Below are 21,314 nucleotides of genomic sequence, written 5' to 3'. Positions count from 1 at the left end.
AACCTAGATTTTTTTTTTTTTTTTTGATTTCGATGTAATTGATGCCTGAATTTCTGAACAGCCCATTTCTATTAGTTGTACATGATTCAAAGCTGGTATACTTTATTGATGCTGTCAGACTGGACATTTTAATCTTACCAGTGGCCATATTTTTATCATTAGTTTTTTTTTTTTCAGATATTAATGAATGTCTCAACTCATCGTTGGTGTGTGGGCCGAATGCTAACTGTTCCAATTACAATGGAAACTATTCGTGCTCCTGTTGGGAAGGATATAACACTACAAATATGAATGAGACTATAAATTACAGTAACCCATGCATAGGTGTGATTCATTTGTTTGCATTTTGATGTTTTTCAGATGTAAAACATTTTTTTTAATTACATTTATTTCTGTAATTAGAAAAGGATTAAAAATATTGAGCGATTGTTCTGAAATGTCTTATTCCCTTTTTCAGATATAAATGAATGTCAATTCAGTCCATCTTTATGTGGTCCAAATTCCACCTGCACAAATCAGTTGGGAAGTTACAATTGCTCATGTTTGGATGGATTCACTGCAACAAACTCAAGTCTCCCCATCAGCATCAATAACATCTGTACAGGTACATTCTATATTCATAATACATGTAAAGTCTTGAGAGTTTGTCTTGTGCCTATTATTGTAAATTAAGGGACACAGTGCATAAGGATAAATATTTACTATGGCTTTGACAATCAGAGTTTTATAACTGTTTTTCATCTCTTCCTGAAATAAAGATGTGAATGAATGTCTTAAGACATCAGAGTTCTGTGGTCCAAACTCTCATTGCACCAACTCAGTTGGGAGTTACATCTGTTCTTGCTTGAGTGGATTTACTGTAACAAATAGCAGTGAAACCCGTCAGCGGCAGTAACCCATGCAATGGTGAGCATGTAGAAAATACATAACACATGTAGAAGTGGTGTCTAGCTTCACATACGTATACTCAGAACTTCAATAATAACCTAGAATTTTTTTTTTTTTTTTTTTTTTTTTGATGTAATCATCAGCTGAATTTCTGAACAGTCCATTTCTATTTGTTGTACATGATTCAAAGCTGGTATACTTTATTGATGCTGTCAGACTGGACATTTTAATCTTACCAGTGGCCATATTTTTTATCATTTTTTTGTATTTTTTTTTCAGATATTAATGAATGTCTCAAACTCATCGTTGGTGTGTGTGGGCCGAATGCTAACTGTTCCAATTACAATGGAAACTATTCGTGCTCTTGTTGGGAAGGATATAACACTACAAATATGAATGAGACTATAAATAACAGTAACCCATGCATAGGTGTGATTCATTTGTTTTGCATTTTGATGTTTTTCAGATGTAAAACAACATTTTTTTTTAATTACTTTTATTTCTGTAATTAGAAAAGGATTCAAAATATTGAGCGATTGTTCTGAAATGTCTTATTCCCTTTCTAGATATAAATGAATGTCAATTCAGTCCATCTGTATGTGGTCCAAATTCCACCTGCACAAATCAGTTGGGAAGTTACAATTGCTCATGTTTGGATGGATTCACTGCAACAAACTCAGGTCTCCCCATCAGCATCAATAACATCTGTACAGGTACATTCTATATTCATATATATGTAAAGTCTTGAGAGTTTTTCTTGTGCCTGTTATTGTAAATTAAGTGACACAGTGCATAAGGATAAATATTTACTATGGCTTTGACAATCAGAGTTTTATACTGTTTTTCATCTCTTCCTGAAATAAAGATGTGAATGAATGTCTTAAGACATCAGAGTTCTGTGGTCCAAACTCTCATTGCACCAACTCAGTTGGGAGTTACATCTGTTCTTGCTTGAGTGGATTTACTGTAACAAATAGCAGTGAACCCGTCAGCGGCAGTAACCATGCAATGGTGAGCATGTAGAAAATACATAACACATGTAGAAGTGGTGTCTAGCTTCACATACGTATACTCAGAACTTCAATAATAACCTAGAATTTTTCTTTTTGATGTAATCAACAACTGAATTTCTGAACAGCCCTTTTCTATTTGTTGTACATGATTCAAAGCTGATATACTTTATTGATGCTGTCAGACTGGACATTTTTATCTTACCAGTGGCCATATTTTTATCATTTGTTTTATTTTAGATATTAATGAATGTCTCAACTCATCGTTGGTGTGTGGGCCGAATGCTAACTGTTCCAATTACAATGGAAACTATTCGTGCTCTTGTTGGGAAGGATATAACACTACAAAGATGAATGAGACTATAAATAACAGTAACCCATGCATAGGTGTGATTCATTTGTTTGCATTTTGATGTTTTTCAGATGTAAAACATTTTTTCTAATTACTTTTATTTCTGTAATTAGAAAAGGATTCAAAATATTGAGCGATTGTTCTGAAATGTCTTATTCCCTTTCTAGATATAAATGAATGTCAATTCAGTCCATCTGTATGTGGTCCAAATTCCACCTGCACAAATCAGTTGGGAAGTTACAATTGCTCATGTTTTGGATGGATTCACTGCAACAAACTCAAGTCTCCCCATCAGCATCAATAACATCTGTACAGGTACATTCTATATTCATATACATGTAAATTCTTGAGAGTTTTTCTTGTGCCTATTATTGTAAATTAAGGGACACAGTGCATAAGGATAAATATTTACTATGGCTTTGACAATCAGAGTTTTATTCTGTTTTTCATCTCTTCCTGAAATAAAGATGTGAATGAATGTCTTAAGACATCAGAGTTCTGTGGTCCAAACTCTCATTGCACCAACTCATTTGGGAGTTACATCTGTTCTTGCTTGAGTGGATTTACTGTAACAAATAGCAGTGAACCCGTCAGCGGCAGTAACCCATGCAATGGTGAGCATGTAGAAAATACATAACACATGTAGAAGTGGTGTCTAGCTTCACATACGTATACTCTGAACTTCAATAATAACCTAGAATTTTTTTTTTTTTTTTTTTTTTTTTTTTGATGTAATCATCAGCTGAATTTCTGAACAGTCCATTTCTATTAGTTGTACATGATTCAAAGCTGGTATACTTTATTGATGCTGTCAGACTGGACATTTTAATCTTACCAGTGGCCATATTTTTTATCATTTGTTTTTTTTTCAGATATTAATGAATGTCTCAACTCATCGTTGGTGTGTGGGCCGAATGCTAACTGTTCCAATTACAATGGAAACTATTCGTGCTCTTGTTGGGAAGGATATAACACTACAAATATGAATGAGACTATAAATAACAGTAACCCATGCATAGGTGTGATTCATTTGTTTGCATTTTGATGTTTTTCAGATGTAAAACATTTTTTCTAATTACATTTATTTCTGTAATTAGAAAAGGATTCAAAATATTGAGCTATTGTTCTGAAATGTCTTATTCCCTTTCTAGATATAAATGAATGTCAATTCAGTCCATCTGTATGTGGTCCAAATTCCACCTGCACAAATCAGTTTGGGAAGTTACAATTGCTCATGTTCGGATGGATTCACTGCAAAAAACTCAAGTCTCCCCATCAGCATCAATAACATCTGTACAGGTACATTCTATATTCATATATACATGTAAATTCTTGAGAGTTATTCTTGTGCCTATTATTGTAAATTAAGGGACACACAGTGCATAAGGATAAATATTTACTATGGCTTTGACAATCAGAGTTTTATTCTGTTTTTCATCTCTTCCTGAAATAAAGATGTGAATGAATGTCTTAAGACATCAGAGTTCTGTGGTCCAAAACTCTCATTGCACCAACTCATTTGGGAGTTACATCTGTTCTTGCTTGAGTGGATTTACTGTAACAAATAGCAGTGAACCCGTCAGCGGGCAGTAACCCATGCAATGGTGAGCATGTAGGAAAATACATAACACATGTAGAAGTGGTTTCTAGCTTCACATACGTATACTCTGAACTTCAATAATAACCTAGATTTTTTTTTTTTTTTTGATGTAATCATCAGCTGAATTTCTGAACAGTCCATTTCTATTTGTTGTACATGATTCAAAGCTGGTATACTTTATTGATGCTGTCAGACTGGACATTTAAATCTTGTCAGCGGCCATATTTTTATCATTTTTTTTTTTCAGATATTAATGAATGTCTCAACTCATCGTTGGTGTGTGGGCCGAATGCTAACTGTTCCAATTACAATGGAAACTATTCGTGCTCTTGTTGGGAAGGATATAACACTACAAAGATGAATGACACTATAAATAACAGTAACCCATGCATAGGTGTGATTCATTTGTTTGCATTTTGATGTTTTTCAGATGTAAAACATTTTTTCTAATTACATTTATTTCTGTAATTAGAAAAGGATTAGAAACATTGAGCTATTGTTCTGAAATGTCTTATTCCCTTTCTAGATATAAATGAATGTCAATTCAGTCCATCTATATGTGGTCCAAATTCTGACTGCACAAATCAGTTGGGAAGTTACAGTTGCTCATGTTCGGATGGATTCACTGCAACAAACTCAAATCTCCCCATCAGCATCAATAACATCTGTACAGGTACATTCTATATTCAGATTTGTGTGTATTATTACCTTAAATAATTAGATAAATAAGATTTTTTGTTTTGTTTAGAGCATTAAATGTTCTTAATGCTGATAATTTTATATCATAATTTTATAATATCTTTAAAGATTAAAAGAGTAGTAAGCACAATGCTGAATATGCTGAATTTTTAAACCATGTCATGTCTGTTTACTCCAATTCTAACAGTACCATCAACACCAACAACACCATCAACACCACCACCAGCAACAGGTATTTATAGTAAAACAAAATCTGATGTTTGGTTTCATGCAGGATATAATTATTTTCATATTGTTGTTGTGCTAATATTTCTAATTCAACAACAGCATAGACAGGTACCTGAAAATCTAAATGTTGCACAAAAGAATAAGGAATTAAGATGATGTTTCTGTTAGCAAGAGTACAACAATGGTATGAAATGCATGTCAATAATTAATAACATATATATTTTTTATTAATTTATTGTGTTATCATAAATTAATGTTTATTGGGGGACACCTGTGTTTTCCTTGTGTACCCCCTCTGGCTGGGTAGTATTTGTATTGTTTTATGATTAGATATTGAGGTTTGCTGCTTAAACCTGTTGATACAATGCTCATAAATATGCACATTTTTTACAGTAATTGGAATGTCAATGACAATAGATCAGACTTTTGAGAGAAGTCTTACCGACCCTGATAGCAAGACTTTCAAAGATTTATCTGGAAAAATTGAGTCAACAGTGAGTATTCTGTGCTTCATTTTTAGTGAAATGTAATTTGTTTATGAACTTGTATTCGAAATGTATTTATAAAATGGTTCCCAATTTCCCAGTCCTTGATTATTGATTGTTCAACAGCTGTGTTTTATTCTCAGTAACGCATGTCTATGACTGTTTTACTCAGCGGTTCTGTGTATTACAGATGTGTCAGAATCAAAGACTGGAACTAGCCTAATAGTTTTATATATATCATTTTGTATTTATTTTTTCCTAACATCCAGTTAACAATCACAAACAATCCAAATGTAATATCCAAAATATAATATCCTCACATGCACATGATGTTGTAACATGTATTAATACAAACAATAACTTTATTTAATTTTCATGGTTGGGAAAATAATTTCAAAGATAAATTGAGTATTTTGCTTTTAACAGATTGATGCAAGTTATTCTAATAAGCTAACTGGCTACAGTACTGGTTCTATAAAAGTCTCTGCCTTCAGGTATGATCTACCATTTACATTTTTACATTTTTCACCCAACGTATCCATTTATTTACATCCTTTTCAAACAAACACAATGTTAATACATGTCTTCACATTGGTGTGGTTTGTGTTTCTCTCCATAGGCCTGGTAGTGTTATAGCAGACTACACAATAAGTGCAACATCTAATAACCTTGATTTTGGAGCAGCAAACACACAGGTTTTTGACTCTCTAAAAGCAAAAGGAATAAATTTAGTTGAAAATGCTTTTGCTCAAAGTGGTAAGTGTAGTCAGTGCCTAATCATAAACCCTTCACATTTCTTAATTTCATCATATTTATTATTTTATTTTTTAGATTTTGCTTGTTGTTGGGTGATATGAGTTGTGTGGTTTCTATTTACAGATCAAGCAGTTTTCACAACAGATCAGTTATATCCTCTGCAAAAGGTGGACCTGAAATGTAATCGGCCAGACTCTGCAGTGGGTCAGATAAAATGGACAATGGATAACAAAGATCTTGCAGAAAACACAAAATATTCATTTTCCATTGACAAGAAAACTCTCACTATGCTAAACGCTAGTGAAGATTACAGTGGTGAGCGACATATTTATTTATTTATGATTTATTTTTGTCTTGTCTATGATATTACATGGCAAAATGCCTGATTGTTATTAGAGTCCTGTTTTAAAAAACAGACTGCTGTAAATCCGTGCCACAGTTTGATTTAACTACATTAGCATATTGATATGTGGCATAGATTATGAACTATTCAACCAATTGAAATAAAGCTACTCTCATAGTGTGTAAATGTCATGAACATCTCCTCATTAACAAAGTTTTGTTTTGCAAGAAAATAAATAAATAAATGCATTAGAAAAGGTATGAAGTTCCTCAATGTTTAGTAACATTGTTCAGTAAACAAAACCTACTGGGTTTAAGAGATTTGCTCTAATGATTCTGTATTGATTTTTCATACGCAGGTCGATATTCATGCATTATGCAAAAGAATACTATACCATACATTCAGTGGCAAAACATCATTATTAAACGACGTCCCAGTATCATTGTGGGGGAAAATGATCGTGTTTTTCCATGTGATGGCAGCAGTTTTCAACTGATATGTTCTGTCGATGTTGGCTACAATCTTGAGTGGGTCCTGGGTGGAACAGTACAAATTTCAGGTTGTACATACAAATCATTGTTTTTTATCAAACATTTTTCTAAAAGTTATTTAGTTCTACTTCAAATAAAACCTTCATGTTATTAATATGTTTTATAGTAAATGCATTTCTCTTTTTATACAATCAGGATCTGACAGTATCACATTAAACTACGATACTCAGATTGGAAATTGTACAGATCAAACCTTTACCTTTATATGCCGTCTCAAGGATCTGCCACAACTACAGAATTACACTTATAGCTATCGCAGCGTCACAGTAAGGACAAGCACAGAAAGTGAGCCTTCAGTTTCTCATTGTTTACAGCATCAAAGTGCATTTTACTGTTGTACGGTTGAATTAAATGTTTTTTACAGTACTGCAGACTTTTCTTTGGATTGCAACACACCTGATCATCTGGTGTTGACTGTACTGGTCATATTGTTTTGTCATTTGGCCCTAGTTATTTTTGATGCTTCTGCATACTGTGCAAGTAGCTTGCAGGGGTACTTTCAAATCCCAAAATGTATAAAGTGTAATGTGATGGTCTGTTCTGAGAGAACCAGTTAAATCGCATCTGTTTACTTCTGATTTTTAATAAAATAATTCTTCAGTTTATGACTGTCAAAATGAAGAACTTGGAGCTGGAAAAACAAATGAACAGAGGACAGGAGTCTGTGGAACTGGCATGAAAGGCACCGTAACTTACAAATGTGAATCAAAAGCTTGGAAACCATTAGAGGACAACTGTGTACTTGAAGTTATCGACAACCTTAAAAACAAACTTGAGGTAATCTATTGATCATATCTATCTACAATGATCTCACCATTTTAAATGTTTCTGATATTTGAATTTTTGTACTTTGCAATCTAGTCCTTGCGTGTGGAGGAGATTCCAGGGTTTATGGCTAACCTCAGTCTTGCCACATCAGAGAATAATGTTAACATAACCCAGTCTGCTGCTACTGTCCAAGCAATTGTTGACATACTCTTTAAAATTGCTGACTTGTCACAAACTTTTGTCATCAAAAAAACAGTGATGGAGGTATGTATATTCCCATTCAAGCTTGTAAAATTTAATGTGTAGACATGTTATGCTTGTTGGGTTGAATTAAACTATTGTTAGGTAAGATAAATTAATTGATCATTAATTTTACTTACAGTTATTTTGTACTGTTATAGCCACTCTCTCCATTATCATGAATTAAACCTGTTGATTATTATATTATATTATATTATATTTATATTACATTATATTATATTATATTATATTATATTATATTATATCAGGAATTCTTTATAAAAATGTGGCAGTTCATGTTTTTTAATTCTAGGTTATAGTAATATATTATATTTTGTTTTATTAAATATTTTATTAAATTTCATAATTTAATACAGAATTTTATATTAAATTTACAGAGTTTCCTAAACACAGTGGACATTATTGTATCAGGTAATGTCAGTGATACATGGAAAAAACTCAACACAGGCAACAAAACAGGAGACACCAGCATTAAACTTCTGAGCGCAATAGAGAATATAAGTGACCGTCTCATAGATGAGTTTGATATTTATGAAACATCCATTCAGCTGAATAGAACTACAATTAAAAACTCATTCGCTTTAACATCAGCACTGCCAAACTCAACAACGGAGATTGTGATACCACAAGTTCCTCTAGAGACTACCATAACCATCATAATCTTCACAACTCTTGACAAAGTCCTACCTTCTCAAGGTACTAATGACAGCAGGAAATCAAATGTGCGCATCAATGGAGATGTGGTTGTTGTTAAGGTTAATAAAACTCTTAACAACATTTCTTTTACATTTGACATTACTGATCAGTCTTTGGGAAATCCTCAGTGTGTCTTTTGGAACTTCATTCTCAACACATGGGATTCCACTGGATGTGAAGTAAAGCGGAACAGCACTGGTAACCTTACATGTGAATGTAACCACACAACCTCCTTTTCAATCCTAATGTCACCATTTTCCATTGATCACCAAGCCTTAGATATTATAACTTACATTGGCGTAGCTATTTCTATGGCCAGCTTGATTATATGTCTGATTATTGAGACTATCATATGGAAGTCAGTAAGAAGAAATGACACATCCTACATGCGACATGTCTCCATAGTCAACATTGCCGTGTCCCTGCTGATAGCAAACATCTGTTTTATCATTGGAGCTGCGATCGCAGAACAAGAGCAGTCACCCTCACCGGCTCATTGCAGTCCAGTGGTTTTCTTCATGCACTTTTTTTACTTGGCTCTTTTCTTCTGGATGTTATTGTCAGCGCTGTTGCTCTTTTACCGTACAGTCATGGTCTTGTCTCAAATGTCAAGGACCAAAATGATGGTCATTGCCTTCATAGTCGGTTATGGTGCACCTTTGCTCATAGCAGTCATTACTGTTGCCTCAACAGCTGGACCTCAAAATTATATTTCTAAAAGCAATGCATGCTGGCTGAACTGGTATGAATCAAAGGCCCTGCTGGGATTTGTGATTCCAGCTTTCACTATTGTAGCCATAAACCTTGTAGTTTTGATCGTGGTCCTGTACAAGATGTTGAGGAGTGGAGTTGGTGCTACAACTCAACCAGATGAGAAACATGCCCTGGTGGTCATTGCCAGATGTGTGGCCTTTTTGACTCCTATCTTTGGTCTAACATGGGGATTTGGAATTGGAACCATGGTGTCACGTGACTTTGGTATTCATGTGGTGTTTGCACTCCTCAATTCACTGCAGGTACTACTTTGTAATGTCAATTTTAAAGCAAGATTACATTTTGTGCATGTATTCAAATATATGAAATCCACTAATAATGCACATTAAATTATTAAAACAATTTTTTTGTTATTGTATTTTAAAATTGAACCATATTGCAACTGATACCTTCATGTATTTGTAACACTTCCTTCTATTAGGGATTCTTTATTTTGGTGTTTGGAACACTTCTAGACAGTAAGGTATGAGTTTACTTCTATTGCACAGAGCTTTGTAATCTTAAATTTAACCTAGAGATCTGATCATCTGCCATTATGTTATATATAAACCATACATTACAAATTTGACAGGAATATATCAACCAGGTGGGATTCATTTGGAATTTAACTTGACTGGTTATCCTGCTTATTACGTGAATACCCACCAAATATGGGAAAATAAAATATTGTTTTGAGTTGAAAGTATTTAACAATTTTATCTGTAAGAAAAACAAAATAGACCACTACAAAGTACAATCAACCTAGCAGCAATACAGGCACTGCAACAACATTACAGTAATTAGACTACCAAAGTTCTTACCAAAACCATTTAATTACAATCAATAACTGAGATAATGTCAGCTGTGTTTATATGAGGATAAGATCAAAAACTTTAGATCCGAGTATGCAGATTATTATTAAAGGACATGAAAGTAGAACAGGTTCACATGAACAACAACGAATATTAGGAAATATATGACCACTGGAAGTGCAAATGACATATTAGAATCAAGTAATTTTCAGAGAGATGTGTAATAAGCAAACATTTAAGATCCTTTCAAGAAATTTCTAGAAGTTAACGAGAGATCTCTGATTGCAGGTTCGTGAGGCACTACCAGGAAAACAGTTGCTACAGAAACTCAGTTCCAGTCGTACCAAGGTAAATGTCATTCTATAATAACACATACTTATATGAACTCTTCTACTAATGTTCAGATTTTACCCCCTGCTTAAATATTTTTTACATTGAGACTGTGATGTATTTTGACTGATATCTCCCTACAGACCACCAGTGCTGGATCATCATCCACATCTGGACTGCCTTTCTTGCAAAGAAAGGGACGGAGGCGTAAGTAGATGACATATCTGAAAGCTAATATTTGGGAATATATTTTCAGTTAGATTAATCTCTAATGTTGTTACACAGTATTTCTTATTTGAATAAATGTGACTGCTAAATGAGTTAATGTTAATACAGTAGACAGTTCAGTGAGTAACATGCAACTAACTTTTTTCAGATGTGTACCATGTATCCGAAACCAACCTTTCCTCAGCAGTTACATCTTCAGACAGCTCCAGTGGCTCATACGCTGTTGTGAACACTTAAAGCACCAAAAATTGTTTCTGTTACTATGACAAGCTACATTATAGCTCTTTTACTGTACAGCCTCCAGTAAAATAGTAAGATATTGTAAGAATTAGAATCATTTTAAGGGCATGGTGAGTGTAAAGGGCTTTTACTCAGCTTGTTTAAAAAGATTCTTTATTTTTTGTAATAATTTAGAGTTGGAGTAGTATCTCAATATTATTATATTTTTAAACAGTAGTATAGTCTGTACTGCAGTAATTTTCTATATGTGCGGCAGGTAAACTATTTTAAAAGGTTTAATTGAACACACATGCAAAAACATTACAAGAGGGTCTTTCTGCAGGCTTTCTGTTGTGCATCCATTGCTCGATCATTTGACCATTTCTAGAATAGGCCTAGTTGGTTAGTTTCTAGAACTATCTTTGCAATGACAAATGCATTTTCATTCATCAACATATCAGCATTTGCACTGGGTTCTTATCATTGATATATTGTGATTTTAACATTATACATGAATTATATGTTAGTATATACATACTGGCCATCAGTCAGAGTTAAAAATTTCAAGCTGTGGAAAAAAATTCTCCTGTATGTGTTCTTGTTTTATATAACATGATACAGTAGTTCAGCAATATGATAAGCAGGAGTGTTGTATATCTGGATGATTGCAAATGTGTTTTTTGCACAAAGATAAAATAAGTACACTGTAAAATCCAATAGTTTACCTTACTTAGATATAATTAGTTATCTTTACTTAGTTGTTATACTTACTAGATTTTATTAAGTTACAGCTAATTTCAAGGCAAATAAAACAATTTACTTATTGCTTTGAGTGATGCTTACAATATTCAAGTAGCCACAAAGGAACCAATGACATTAATACACCAGTGAGAGGCAGCAGTGCACTAATATGTTGCTAATGTGCAACAAATCAACAGAAGAAGAAGAAGAAATAGAGTTTTTGAGACAGGGCAATTCTTAATAGACTTTTCACTCATTTCCTCCACATCTGCAGTTCTCTTTCTCTAGTTGCATTCACTTGTTTCCCAAAGTCATCTTGAATGTTGCATTGTCAATACAATTGAAAAATCTGAGAGAACATCACATAAGCTGACTTAATAAATTGATGTTGATTTTCCAAAAAACGTTTTTGTTTTAACTCACCATTATAGTGATTAGTGCTCTCTTTGGTTGGCCACTTGGAACTTCATTTATATCATTATAATTCTCTTTATATTGATGCAACAATGCATTGTCAAATCATAGTTATTTGGTTTCAAAGGAAAGAAAGTAATAAATGTGTTAGTTTTAGAAGGTAACACTCCTTCTAATTAAATCATTAGCTATTGTATGTTTCATGTTGATTAACGATTTTTTACAATTTTATTGTTTTTCATAAACACCATATGAATCTTTTATTTGGGCTGATATAATCTTTTAGTATTTGTGTCAATATCTTGCTCCCACAATATCATGCTCACATGGTACACAAAGTCACACAGACTTCAACATTCAGCACACCAAACACAACAATGGTAACAATTCAATTTTATTTATTTTATTAATTGTAACAATAACCATTTTATTTTCTCTTTTGGTTGTACTACTACTGACACAAGACAGCAAATAAAATTGACAAAAAAAATAAATAAATAAAAAACAGTTAAATAAATCAGTTGCATAATTTATTCATGCCGCAATGCACTCTTGGAGTTAGTAATTCTGAGTAGCTATACTAAATCAAGAGTAAACCTAAAGTAAATAATCAAGTACCCCCTAAAGTTCTTTTTTAGTTACTAGAACTGTAGTGTAAGTGAACTATACTAACTAAGCATTTGTCAGTACAACATACTATGCCTATTTCATTTTACTTAGTCTTTTTACGGCAATCGGTAAACCAATTTCCTGAAATTTCCTATTAATGTGAACACTAATAAGAAGTTAACACAACTAATTATTTTAAGTCAACAGTACTTAATTATACTTAAGTTTTCTGTACAAACTGTTTATGTTATGCAAACTTAAAACTAACACACTACTTAGAAATTTTAAGACAATCGGTTTCCTTAATTTTTTAAGTAAAGTCAGCTTATTACAATTTACAATGTACATTATATTTCACACTTTATGGGAGAAATTTCTTCATATTAAAGAATTTTATAATCAATTTCCAGGATTTCCTAAAAACAGTGGACAATATTGTATCAGGTAATGTCAGTGATGGAACAAACTGAGCAAAAACAATACCAGCATTAAACTTCTGAGCACTATTGAGGATATAAGTGACTGTCTCACCAATGAGTTTGATATTTATGAAACATCCATTCAGCTGAAAAGAACTAAAATTAAAAACTCATTCGCTTTAACATCAGCACTGCCAAACTCTGTAACAGAGATCGTGATACCACAAGTTCCTCTAGAGACTACCATAACCATCATAATCTTCACAACTCTTGACAAAGTCCTACCTTCTCAAGGTACTAATGACAGCAGGAAATCAGATGTGCGCATCAATGAAGACGTAGTTGTTGTTAAGGTTAATGAAAGTATTAACAATATTTCTTTTACATTTGACATTACTGATCAGTCTTTGGGAAATCCTCAGTGTGTCTTTTTGTATCTTCAATCTCGATGTATGGGATTCAACTGGCTGTGAAATAAAGCAGAACAAAACTGGTAACCTTAACGTGAATGTACTGTAACCACACAACCTCTTTTTCAATCCTAATGTCACCATTTCACATTGATCCTGATTATTGCATAGCCTTAGCCTATATAATTTACATTGGAGCTATTTTGATGGCCAGCTTGATTATATGCCTGATTATTGAGACTATCGTATGGAAGTCAGTGAGAAGAAATGACACATGCTTCATGCGACATGTCTCCATAGTCAACACTGCCGTGTCCCCGCTGATCACAAACATCTGTTTTATCATTGGAGCTGCAATCGCAGAACAAGAGCAGCCAGCCTCAGTGGGTCATTGCAGTCCAGCTTTTTTTTTTTTTTTTCATGTACTTCTTTTACTTGGCTCTTTTCTTCTGGATGTTAATGTCAGCGCTGTTGCTCTTTTACTGTACAGTTATGGTCTTATCTCAAATGTCAAGGGCCAAAATGATGGTCATTGCCTTCATAGTCGGTCACGGTGCACCATTGCTGGTAGTGGTCATCACTGTTGCATCAACAGCTGGACCTCAAAATTATATTTCCAAAAGAAATGCATGCTGGCTGAACTGGAATGAAACAAAGGCCCTGCTGGCATTTGTGATTCGAGCTTTCACTATTGTAGCCATAAACCTTGTAGTTTTGATTGTGGTTCTGTACAAGATGATGAGGAGAGGAGTTGGTGCCGAAACTCAACCAGATGAGAAACATGCCCTGGTGGTCATTGCCAGATGTGTGGCCATTTTGACTCCTATCTTTGGTCTAACATAGGGATTTGGAATTGGAACCATGGTGTCATGTGACTTTGGTATTCATGTGGTGTTTGCGCTCCTCAATTCACTGCAGGTACTAGTTAATAATTTTATAGTAATTTTATAGTTAATAATTTTATAGTAAGATTAAATTTTCTCATTGCAATTTTATACCAATAACAATCTACTTTAATGCTGTACGTTGATTTATTACAAATGTCCATGGTCTTATGAATTTCATGTATTTGTAACACTTCCTTTATTAGGGATTCTTTATTTTGGTGTTCGGAACACTTTTAGACAGCAAGGTATGAGTTTACTTCAGTTGCTTTGTAAAGTGCAATTTAACATCTAATAAGATCTGGCATTACAGACATATTAATGCATATGCCTTAAACCATACATTTCCATATTTCACAGCATCAGTGAAATCACACTTTATAGGTTTATTTCAACTGTTCTACTTATTACATGGCTGCTCAGCAACATAATAAAGGATTGCAGTGAAATTTTGTCTGATTCTTTTAATGTAATGTCACCTGGACAATGTGCTCAAGTGTACCAGGGTTTTCCAAAAGTGATGACCCCTTTCACCTGCAGGGTCTATGTGTTTGGTTCCTGCTACAGGTTTCCAGAACAGTCATGGTTTAGATTATATTGCTTTGGTAGAGAGGTTAGAGGTAGATGAAGGGATTTTACCTGGGTCCCTGAAGGTTTCTCCAGGATTGGTGAAGGTGCAGGACGGCCACCAGTTAGCTGTTCCTATTGTAAATGCTGGTGCTTAAGATATCAGTTTGGTCCCTCATACACACCTGGCATGCTTGCATGTAGCTGAGATAGTAGCAGGAGGTTCAAAGTCTATTTCTTTTCGAAATGAAGGTCCTGGGGAGGTTCAGATGTCATTAGGTTCTGAAGAGGCTTTGGTCTTGAGTCATGAGGCTGGATCTACCTTTTCATATGATTCTCAATTTGAATGTCCTTTATTGGAAAATCAGCAGATAGCTCAGGTTAAAGCATTACTGAATGATTATGCTGATGTGTTTGCTTTCAGTGATAATGATTTAGGCTGCACCTCAATTGTACAGCATGAGATACCAGTCACTGATGATGTCCCAGTTTGTCAGCATTATTGCTGTCTTCCACCAAGCCAATATGAAGAGGTGAAGGATCACATTAGACCGCTTTTGGAGTAAGGTATAATTAGTGAGGGCTGTAGTCCATAATTCCTCACCCTTTGGTTATTGTCAAGAAAAAAAAAAGCAATATGCGGATGTACGTTGACTATCAACAGTTATATTTAAGGACAAGAAAAGATGCATATCCACTCCCTAGGACAGAGGAGTAACTTGATGTGCTTAGCGTGGCCTAGTGGTTTTCAACCTTGGATCTCGATAGTGGTTAAATTGAAGTGGAGGATGCAGAGAAGGACAGACAAAAGACAGCTTTTTGTTTTCCATTTGGCCTGTATCAGTTTAATCGTATGCCTTTTGGGCTTTGCAACGCTCCTGAAACATTTCAGCGACTCATGGAGAGAATTTTAGGCGATCAGCACTTTCAGTCTTTGCTTCTGTATTTAGATGACGTGGTTGTGTTTTCATCATCTTTTGAACAACATCTTAGTCGTTTTAGGTTAGTTCTTTCATGTTTTAGGGAGTGTGGCCTTAAAGTAAAATGGAGAAAATGTTCACTTTTTCAGCGCCAAGTGTCCTATCTGGGACATGTGATATCTGCTGAGGGGGTTGCAACAGATCCTGAGGAAACCCGGGTGCAGGCGCGCAGATGGCACTAGGGACGGGGGGGACATGACCCCCCAGATTCATAGTTACCCGATTCGTCCCCCTCACTGTCCCAATGAAAGGCTCTATTGGTAAACAGAGGATTAATCAGGGTTTCCGCTATGTACATTAGCCGAAGTAGTGGCGAGTCTGGCAAGTTTGCCCGCCATTCCTTAAACGTGTACTAAGCGATTTTTGAAACACGCTTTTGACCGCAGTGTCTGACAAAGCCCCAAAACACACGTGTAGCCAATCAGCAGTAAGGGGGCGTGTCTTGTCCTGATAGCAAGAAAAGAGTGCTCAATTGGAGTGCAACTGACGCATATTACATTACATTTACATTTAGTCATTTAGCAGACACTTTTATTCAAAATTAGCATATTAGCAGATCGACTGTAGATTGAGAGAGATGGCAGATAAAAAAGAGGAAAATATCAGAGAAACAAAACATTAAAAAGAAGGGTTACAATCAGGCAAGAGGCAGGACCCATGTAAATATCGGAGCAGCTTTCCAACGGTGGAGAGAAACTGAAGGAGTGGGAAGGGCTTGAATTGGACGCCGAGGTTGCTTTGTTTCTTTTTGATAGGTGAGTAATGTTGATTTTGCTTTGTTTTACAAAACTTATCCATGTTGCCATTTGTTTGAATATGCTTGTGTGTCATCTTCACTTGTTTCCACGATCGTCGTTGCCATGGTTGCGTATGTACGTGTGGGGCTAAGATTTAAAATAGGGGCGAGGTAGCACGGTGGCCGAGAGAGCTCAACGCGCTGCAACTTCACAAAACACATTCAAATAGAAAAAGCACCAGCAAATTAAGAAAACATCTTCATCAGTTTGACAGCACACGTACTGCAAATACTCGCAACACAACGAAATACAAAAACAAGCTGCAAATGCTCACTCACAAACAAATACAGAATCAAGCTGCAAATATTCAACACAAACAAAATTCCCAATACAAAACGAAAACTTACTTTTTTTTTTTTTTTTGTCGTAGTGATTACCATTTGTATAACCACAGTTGTACAAATACCATGGTTAAACTATGGTTAGAGTAGTAAATCCATGGTTAATTTGTGCATGATTACAGTAACCATATTTTGTTTGACGTTTCGACATTTAGGTTCTCTTGTGTGTGTGTATGTGCTACGACACTTGACCCTGGGGTCCTATGAGGAGCTGGTAGCTGCCTCAATTGTGCCTGTGATCATATACAGGTGCATCTAAAAAAAAATTTAATATCATGGAAAAGTAATTTAGAGTTTTTTGTTTTAATTCTGATGGTTACAACTTGCAGTTTAGAAAAATTAAAAATTCAGTATCTCAAAAAATGTGAATATTTTCTCAAAGATCAATAAAAAAAAAAGATTTACAAAACAGAAATGTTCAAGATCTGGTTGGGGCTTCTTTTGCATGAATTACTGCTTCAATGCGGCATGGCATGAAGGTGATCAGCCTGTGGCACTGCTGAGGCGTTATTGAAGCCCGGGTTGCTTTGATAGCGGCTTTCAGCTCCTCTGTATTGTTTGTCAGATGTTTCTTATCTTCCTCTTCACAATACCCACTAGATTCTCTGTGAGGTTCAGGTCAGGCATGTTGGCTGGCCAATCAAGCACAGTAATATCATGGTAATCAAACCACTTGGAAGTGGTTTTGGCACTGTGGGCAGGTGCTAAAGTCCTGCTGCAAAATGAAATCAGCATCTCCATAAAGCTTGTCAGCAGATGGAAGCATAAAGTGCTCCAAAATCTCCTGGTAGATGGCTGCATTGACTTGATAAAACACAATGAACCAACAACAGCAGACGTCACGGCACCCTAAATCATCACTGACTTCAGAAACTTCAAACTGGACTTTGGATTATGTGCCTCTCCAGTGCACCAGACCTTGATTTCCAAATTAAATGCTAAATTTACTTTCATCTGAAAAGAAGACTGTGGACCACTGGGCAACAGTCCACTTCTTTGTCTCCTTACCCCAGGTGAAATGTTTCTGACATTTTTTCTGGTTTAGGAGTGGCTTGGTTCTAGGAATGTAACAGCTGTAGTCCTTTTCCTGAAGACATCCAAGCATGTTGACTCTTAATGCACTGACTCTGGCTTTAGTCCACTCCTCGTGTAGCTCTCCCAAGTTCTTGAATCGGCTTTTCCTGACAATCTTCCTAGGGCTGTGGTCCTCTGTGTTGCTTGAGCACCTTTTCCTACCACACTTTTTCCTTCCAGTCAACTTTCTATGAATATATTTTGATACAGCACTCTGTGAACAGCCAGCCCTTTCAGCAATGACCTTCTGTGGCTTTACCCTCCTTGTGGAGGGTGTCGATGATCATCTTCTGGACAACTGTCAAGTCAGTAGTCTTTCCCATAATTGTGGTTAAATGTTCTAAACTATACCCAAAAGGTACCCAATATTTATACTCAAAATGAATCAAACTAATCAAGCTCAAATGGAATATTCAAATTTTTTGAGATGTAACCATCAGAATTAAACCAAAAAAAGCTTTTTTGAATGAAATTACAAAAAATAAAGACCTTTTCTATGATATTCTAATTTTTTGAGATGCACTTGTACTATCATCTATGACTGAACTGGTGATTTTTCTGGACAGAAAAAATTTGACTGCTGGACAGCTTGGTCCCCCCCAGTTAAAAAATCCTATCTGCGCCCCTGCCCGGGTGGTGTCCCAATGGCCACGACCAGATACAGTAACAGAACTTAAATCTTTTTTGGGGTTTTGCATGATATTACAGGCGATTTGTGAGAAAATATTCTCAGCTGGCAGCATCTCTGCATGCCCTTGCAGCATTAGCTACACCAAAGGCATGTAAGTCAAAGACCACTAGAGTGCCACTTGGTGAACTGTGGGGTTCTGAGTGTGAATCGGCTTTCCAGGTATTAAAAGAAAAGCTAGTTACTGCCCCGGTACTTGGCTATGCATATTTTACAAAGCCCTTCTCTTTAGAAATTGATGCTAATCATTATGGCTTGGGAGCAATATTGTCCTAAGAAGGGAAAGGGGAAGAAGACCGATTGCATATGCAAGTCATGGGTTAAGGCCATCTGAGTGGAACATGGAGAATTGTAGTGCCATGAAGTCAGAGCTGTTGGCACTGAAATGGGCAGTCATAGATAATTTTCGTGACTATTTGTTAGGTCACAAATTTATAGCATTTACGGATAATCCGTTGAGCCATCTGCAGACTGCCAAGTATGGTGCCACTGAGCAGATGTGGGTCTCAGAGCTGGCTAGATTTGACTTTGAAATTCATTATAGGCCAGGGCATAAAAATGGGGGGGTGCATTGTCACGACAAACCCAGTTAATAGCTAAACCTGCATTTGGGGGGAGCATTTTTAATCAAACTCCAGAGAAGGGTCATACAGTGATGGTTAATGAGCAGACAACCACATGTAGCGTCCCTGTGTTTTCATCGGCAGTGTGGGCAGCTCAACAACAGGCCAACCCCATTATTGCAAGGTTTCTTGTGTATTGGCAATGGGAGAAGGTGGTAGAGGAGGAAGGAGTCTTGTATTGCCAATTTGTGAATACTAGACAAGGCCAGATTAATCAGGTGCTCCTACCTCAGAGTTTGAAGGAGGAAGTCCTTCATGGGTTACATGACGAACATGGGCATCAGAGGGTAGAACGCACTTTCAAGCTGGTCAGAGCTAGATGTTATTGGCCAGGAATATTTCAAGATATTGAAACTTATTGTAAGCAATGCGAGTGATGTATTGTGCCAAAAGCCTCAGTGCCAAAGCTAGTAACCGAAATGGGTAGTTTGTTAGCTAGAAGACCCTTTGAAGTGGTAGCTATGAATTTCACTGTTCTAGAACCTTATAGTGATGGTAAGGAGAATGTCTTAATTTGCACTGATGTGTTTTCAAAATTTGTGGTTGCAGTACCTACATGGGACAGAAAGGCAGTGACTGTGACAAAATCCCTTGTTAGGGAGTGGATTCACAAGTATGGGGTCCCACAACTAATTCATTCGGATCAAGGGAGATGTTTTGAGGCAGAGGTTATTCGAAACTTGTGTAAAATGTATGGGATTAGGCAGAGTCAAACTACCCCCTATCACCCTCAGGGCAATGGTCAATGCGAGACGTTCAATCAAACCCTACATAATTTAAGAACTCTTTCACCATCAAAGAAAAGACGATGGGTTGAATATTTACCAGAAGTAGTTTTAGCTTATAATACAACAGAACATGCAAGTACTGGTTAGCAGAAAGTTAACCAAAGTTACCAGTTGACATTTTGTTTGGGGTAAACCAGTCAGATTTTACAGAGGCAGTGAATGAGTGGGCGGGTCAGGAGTGATTTAAAGATGCTTATCAAAAAGCAAGGGGGCAGATGGAGCATGCTGCTGAAGTTAGGAAGAGACAGATTGGTCCACCTTCACTACAGACGTCTTGGCAGGTGGGTCAATTGGTTTATCGTAGAAACCACAATTTTTCAGGAAGGCATAAGATTAAGGATTTGTGGATGCCTATGCCCTTCAAAGTGATAGCTCAGCCAGATGTCACTATATGTATACATTTGCTCCTTTGGATGAGTCTTGCCCACCAAAAAATGTTCATAGAACAGAATTGAGGCTGTGTGGCCAGGGGTAGTAGGGGCATTTCATCAGGGTGTTCATAGTGAGGTAGTCTCTGATAGTGAATCAGATGAAGCATGGGTTGTAAGGGAAGAGGCCCCAACTGAATCCTTGCAGAGGGTGGGAAATCGATCTGAACCAGAGTTATGTTGTGAATCAGATGTTGATTCAGTGGAGCAAGTTGGTCACTCAAGTACCTCCAGTTCAATTGCGGCGGTCTAGTAGACCAATAGCAGGGTGGCATTCTAATCCATTTAATCTACCCAGATCTGTTGTGTCTAATGGAGAAGACAGTGGGGTTTTAGAGTAGACCATTGCTTATAAAGGACACTGGGCTTTTGATGTCATCTGGAAAAGTGTGGGGATTTTTAAGTCTTTTTTGTTTTGTGCAGGTGGTTAGTAAAATAAATTATAAGATAATTTGGACGATGATCAGTGGTGGGGGCGGTGAATGTGATGGTTACAACCACTATAGTATTTATGGTAGTCCTGTTTGGTAGGGTGAGTACGGTAGGTTCTAGCCTCATGTCCTTTATGAATG

General features: G+C 36.0%; 1 protein-coding gene, 1 long non-coding RNA gene and 1 pseudogene across 2 annotated transcripts; all 3 read left to right on the top strand.

The window, feature by feature from the left end:
• Positions 1-182: 182 nt before the first annotated feature.
• On the top strand, positions 183-876 carry LOC122149000. Its single transcript, XR_006162782.1, has 3 exons — positions 183-324; positions 458-604; positions 759-876. It is a non-coding gene; the product is annotated as an uncharacterized LOC122149000 (long non-coding RNA).
• A 1,632-nt stretch (positions 877-2,508) lies between these two features.
• Positions 2,509-12,124, top strand: LOC109068279 (adhesion G-protein coupled receptor F1-like). The gene is made up of 18 exons (XM_042778010.1): positions 2,509-2,565; positions 2,718-2,864; positions 3,123-3,269; positions 4,377-4,523; positions 4,737-4,781; positions 5,171-5,271; positions 5,689-5,756; positions 5,882-6,018; positions 6,142-6,333; positions 6,720-6,920; positions 7,048-7,197; positions 7,514-7,689; positions 7,774-7,944; positions 8,319-9,653; positions 9,833-9,874; positions 10,491-10,550; positions 10,676-10,739; positions 10,909-12,124. The coding sequence occupies exons 3-18, from the start codon at positions 3,233-3,235 to the stop codon at positions 10,995-10,997; spliced, it is 3,015 nt and encodes a 1,004-aa protein (XP_042633944.1). The 5' UTR covers positions 2,509-2,565; positions 2,718-2,864; positions 3,123-3,232; the 3' UTR covers positions 10,998-12,124.
• Positions 12,125-13,206: 1,082 nt separating this feature from the next.
• Positions 13,207-14,825, top strand: LOC109068242 (annotated as a pseudogene).
• Positions 14,826-21,314: the final 6,489 nt, after the last annotated feature.

The sequence above is a fragment of the Cyprinus carpio genome, chromosome A20 (assembly GCF_018340385.1).
Source record: "Cyprinus carpio isolate SPL01 chromosome A20, ASM1834038v1, whole genome shotgun sequence".
Lineage (NCBI taxonomy): Eukaryota > Metazoa > Chordata > Actinopteri > Cypriniformes > Cyprinidae > Cyprinus > Cyprinus carpio.
Note: the sequence above shows the minus strand (reverse complement) of the source record. Positions and strands in the feature narration are given on the sequence as shown.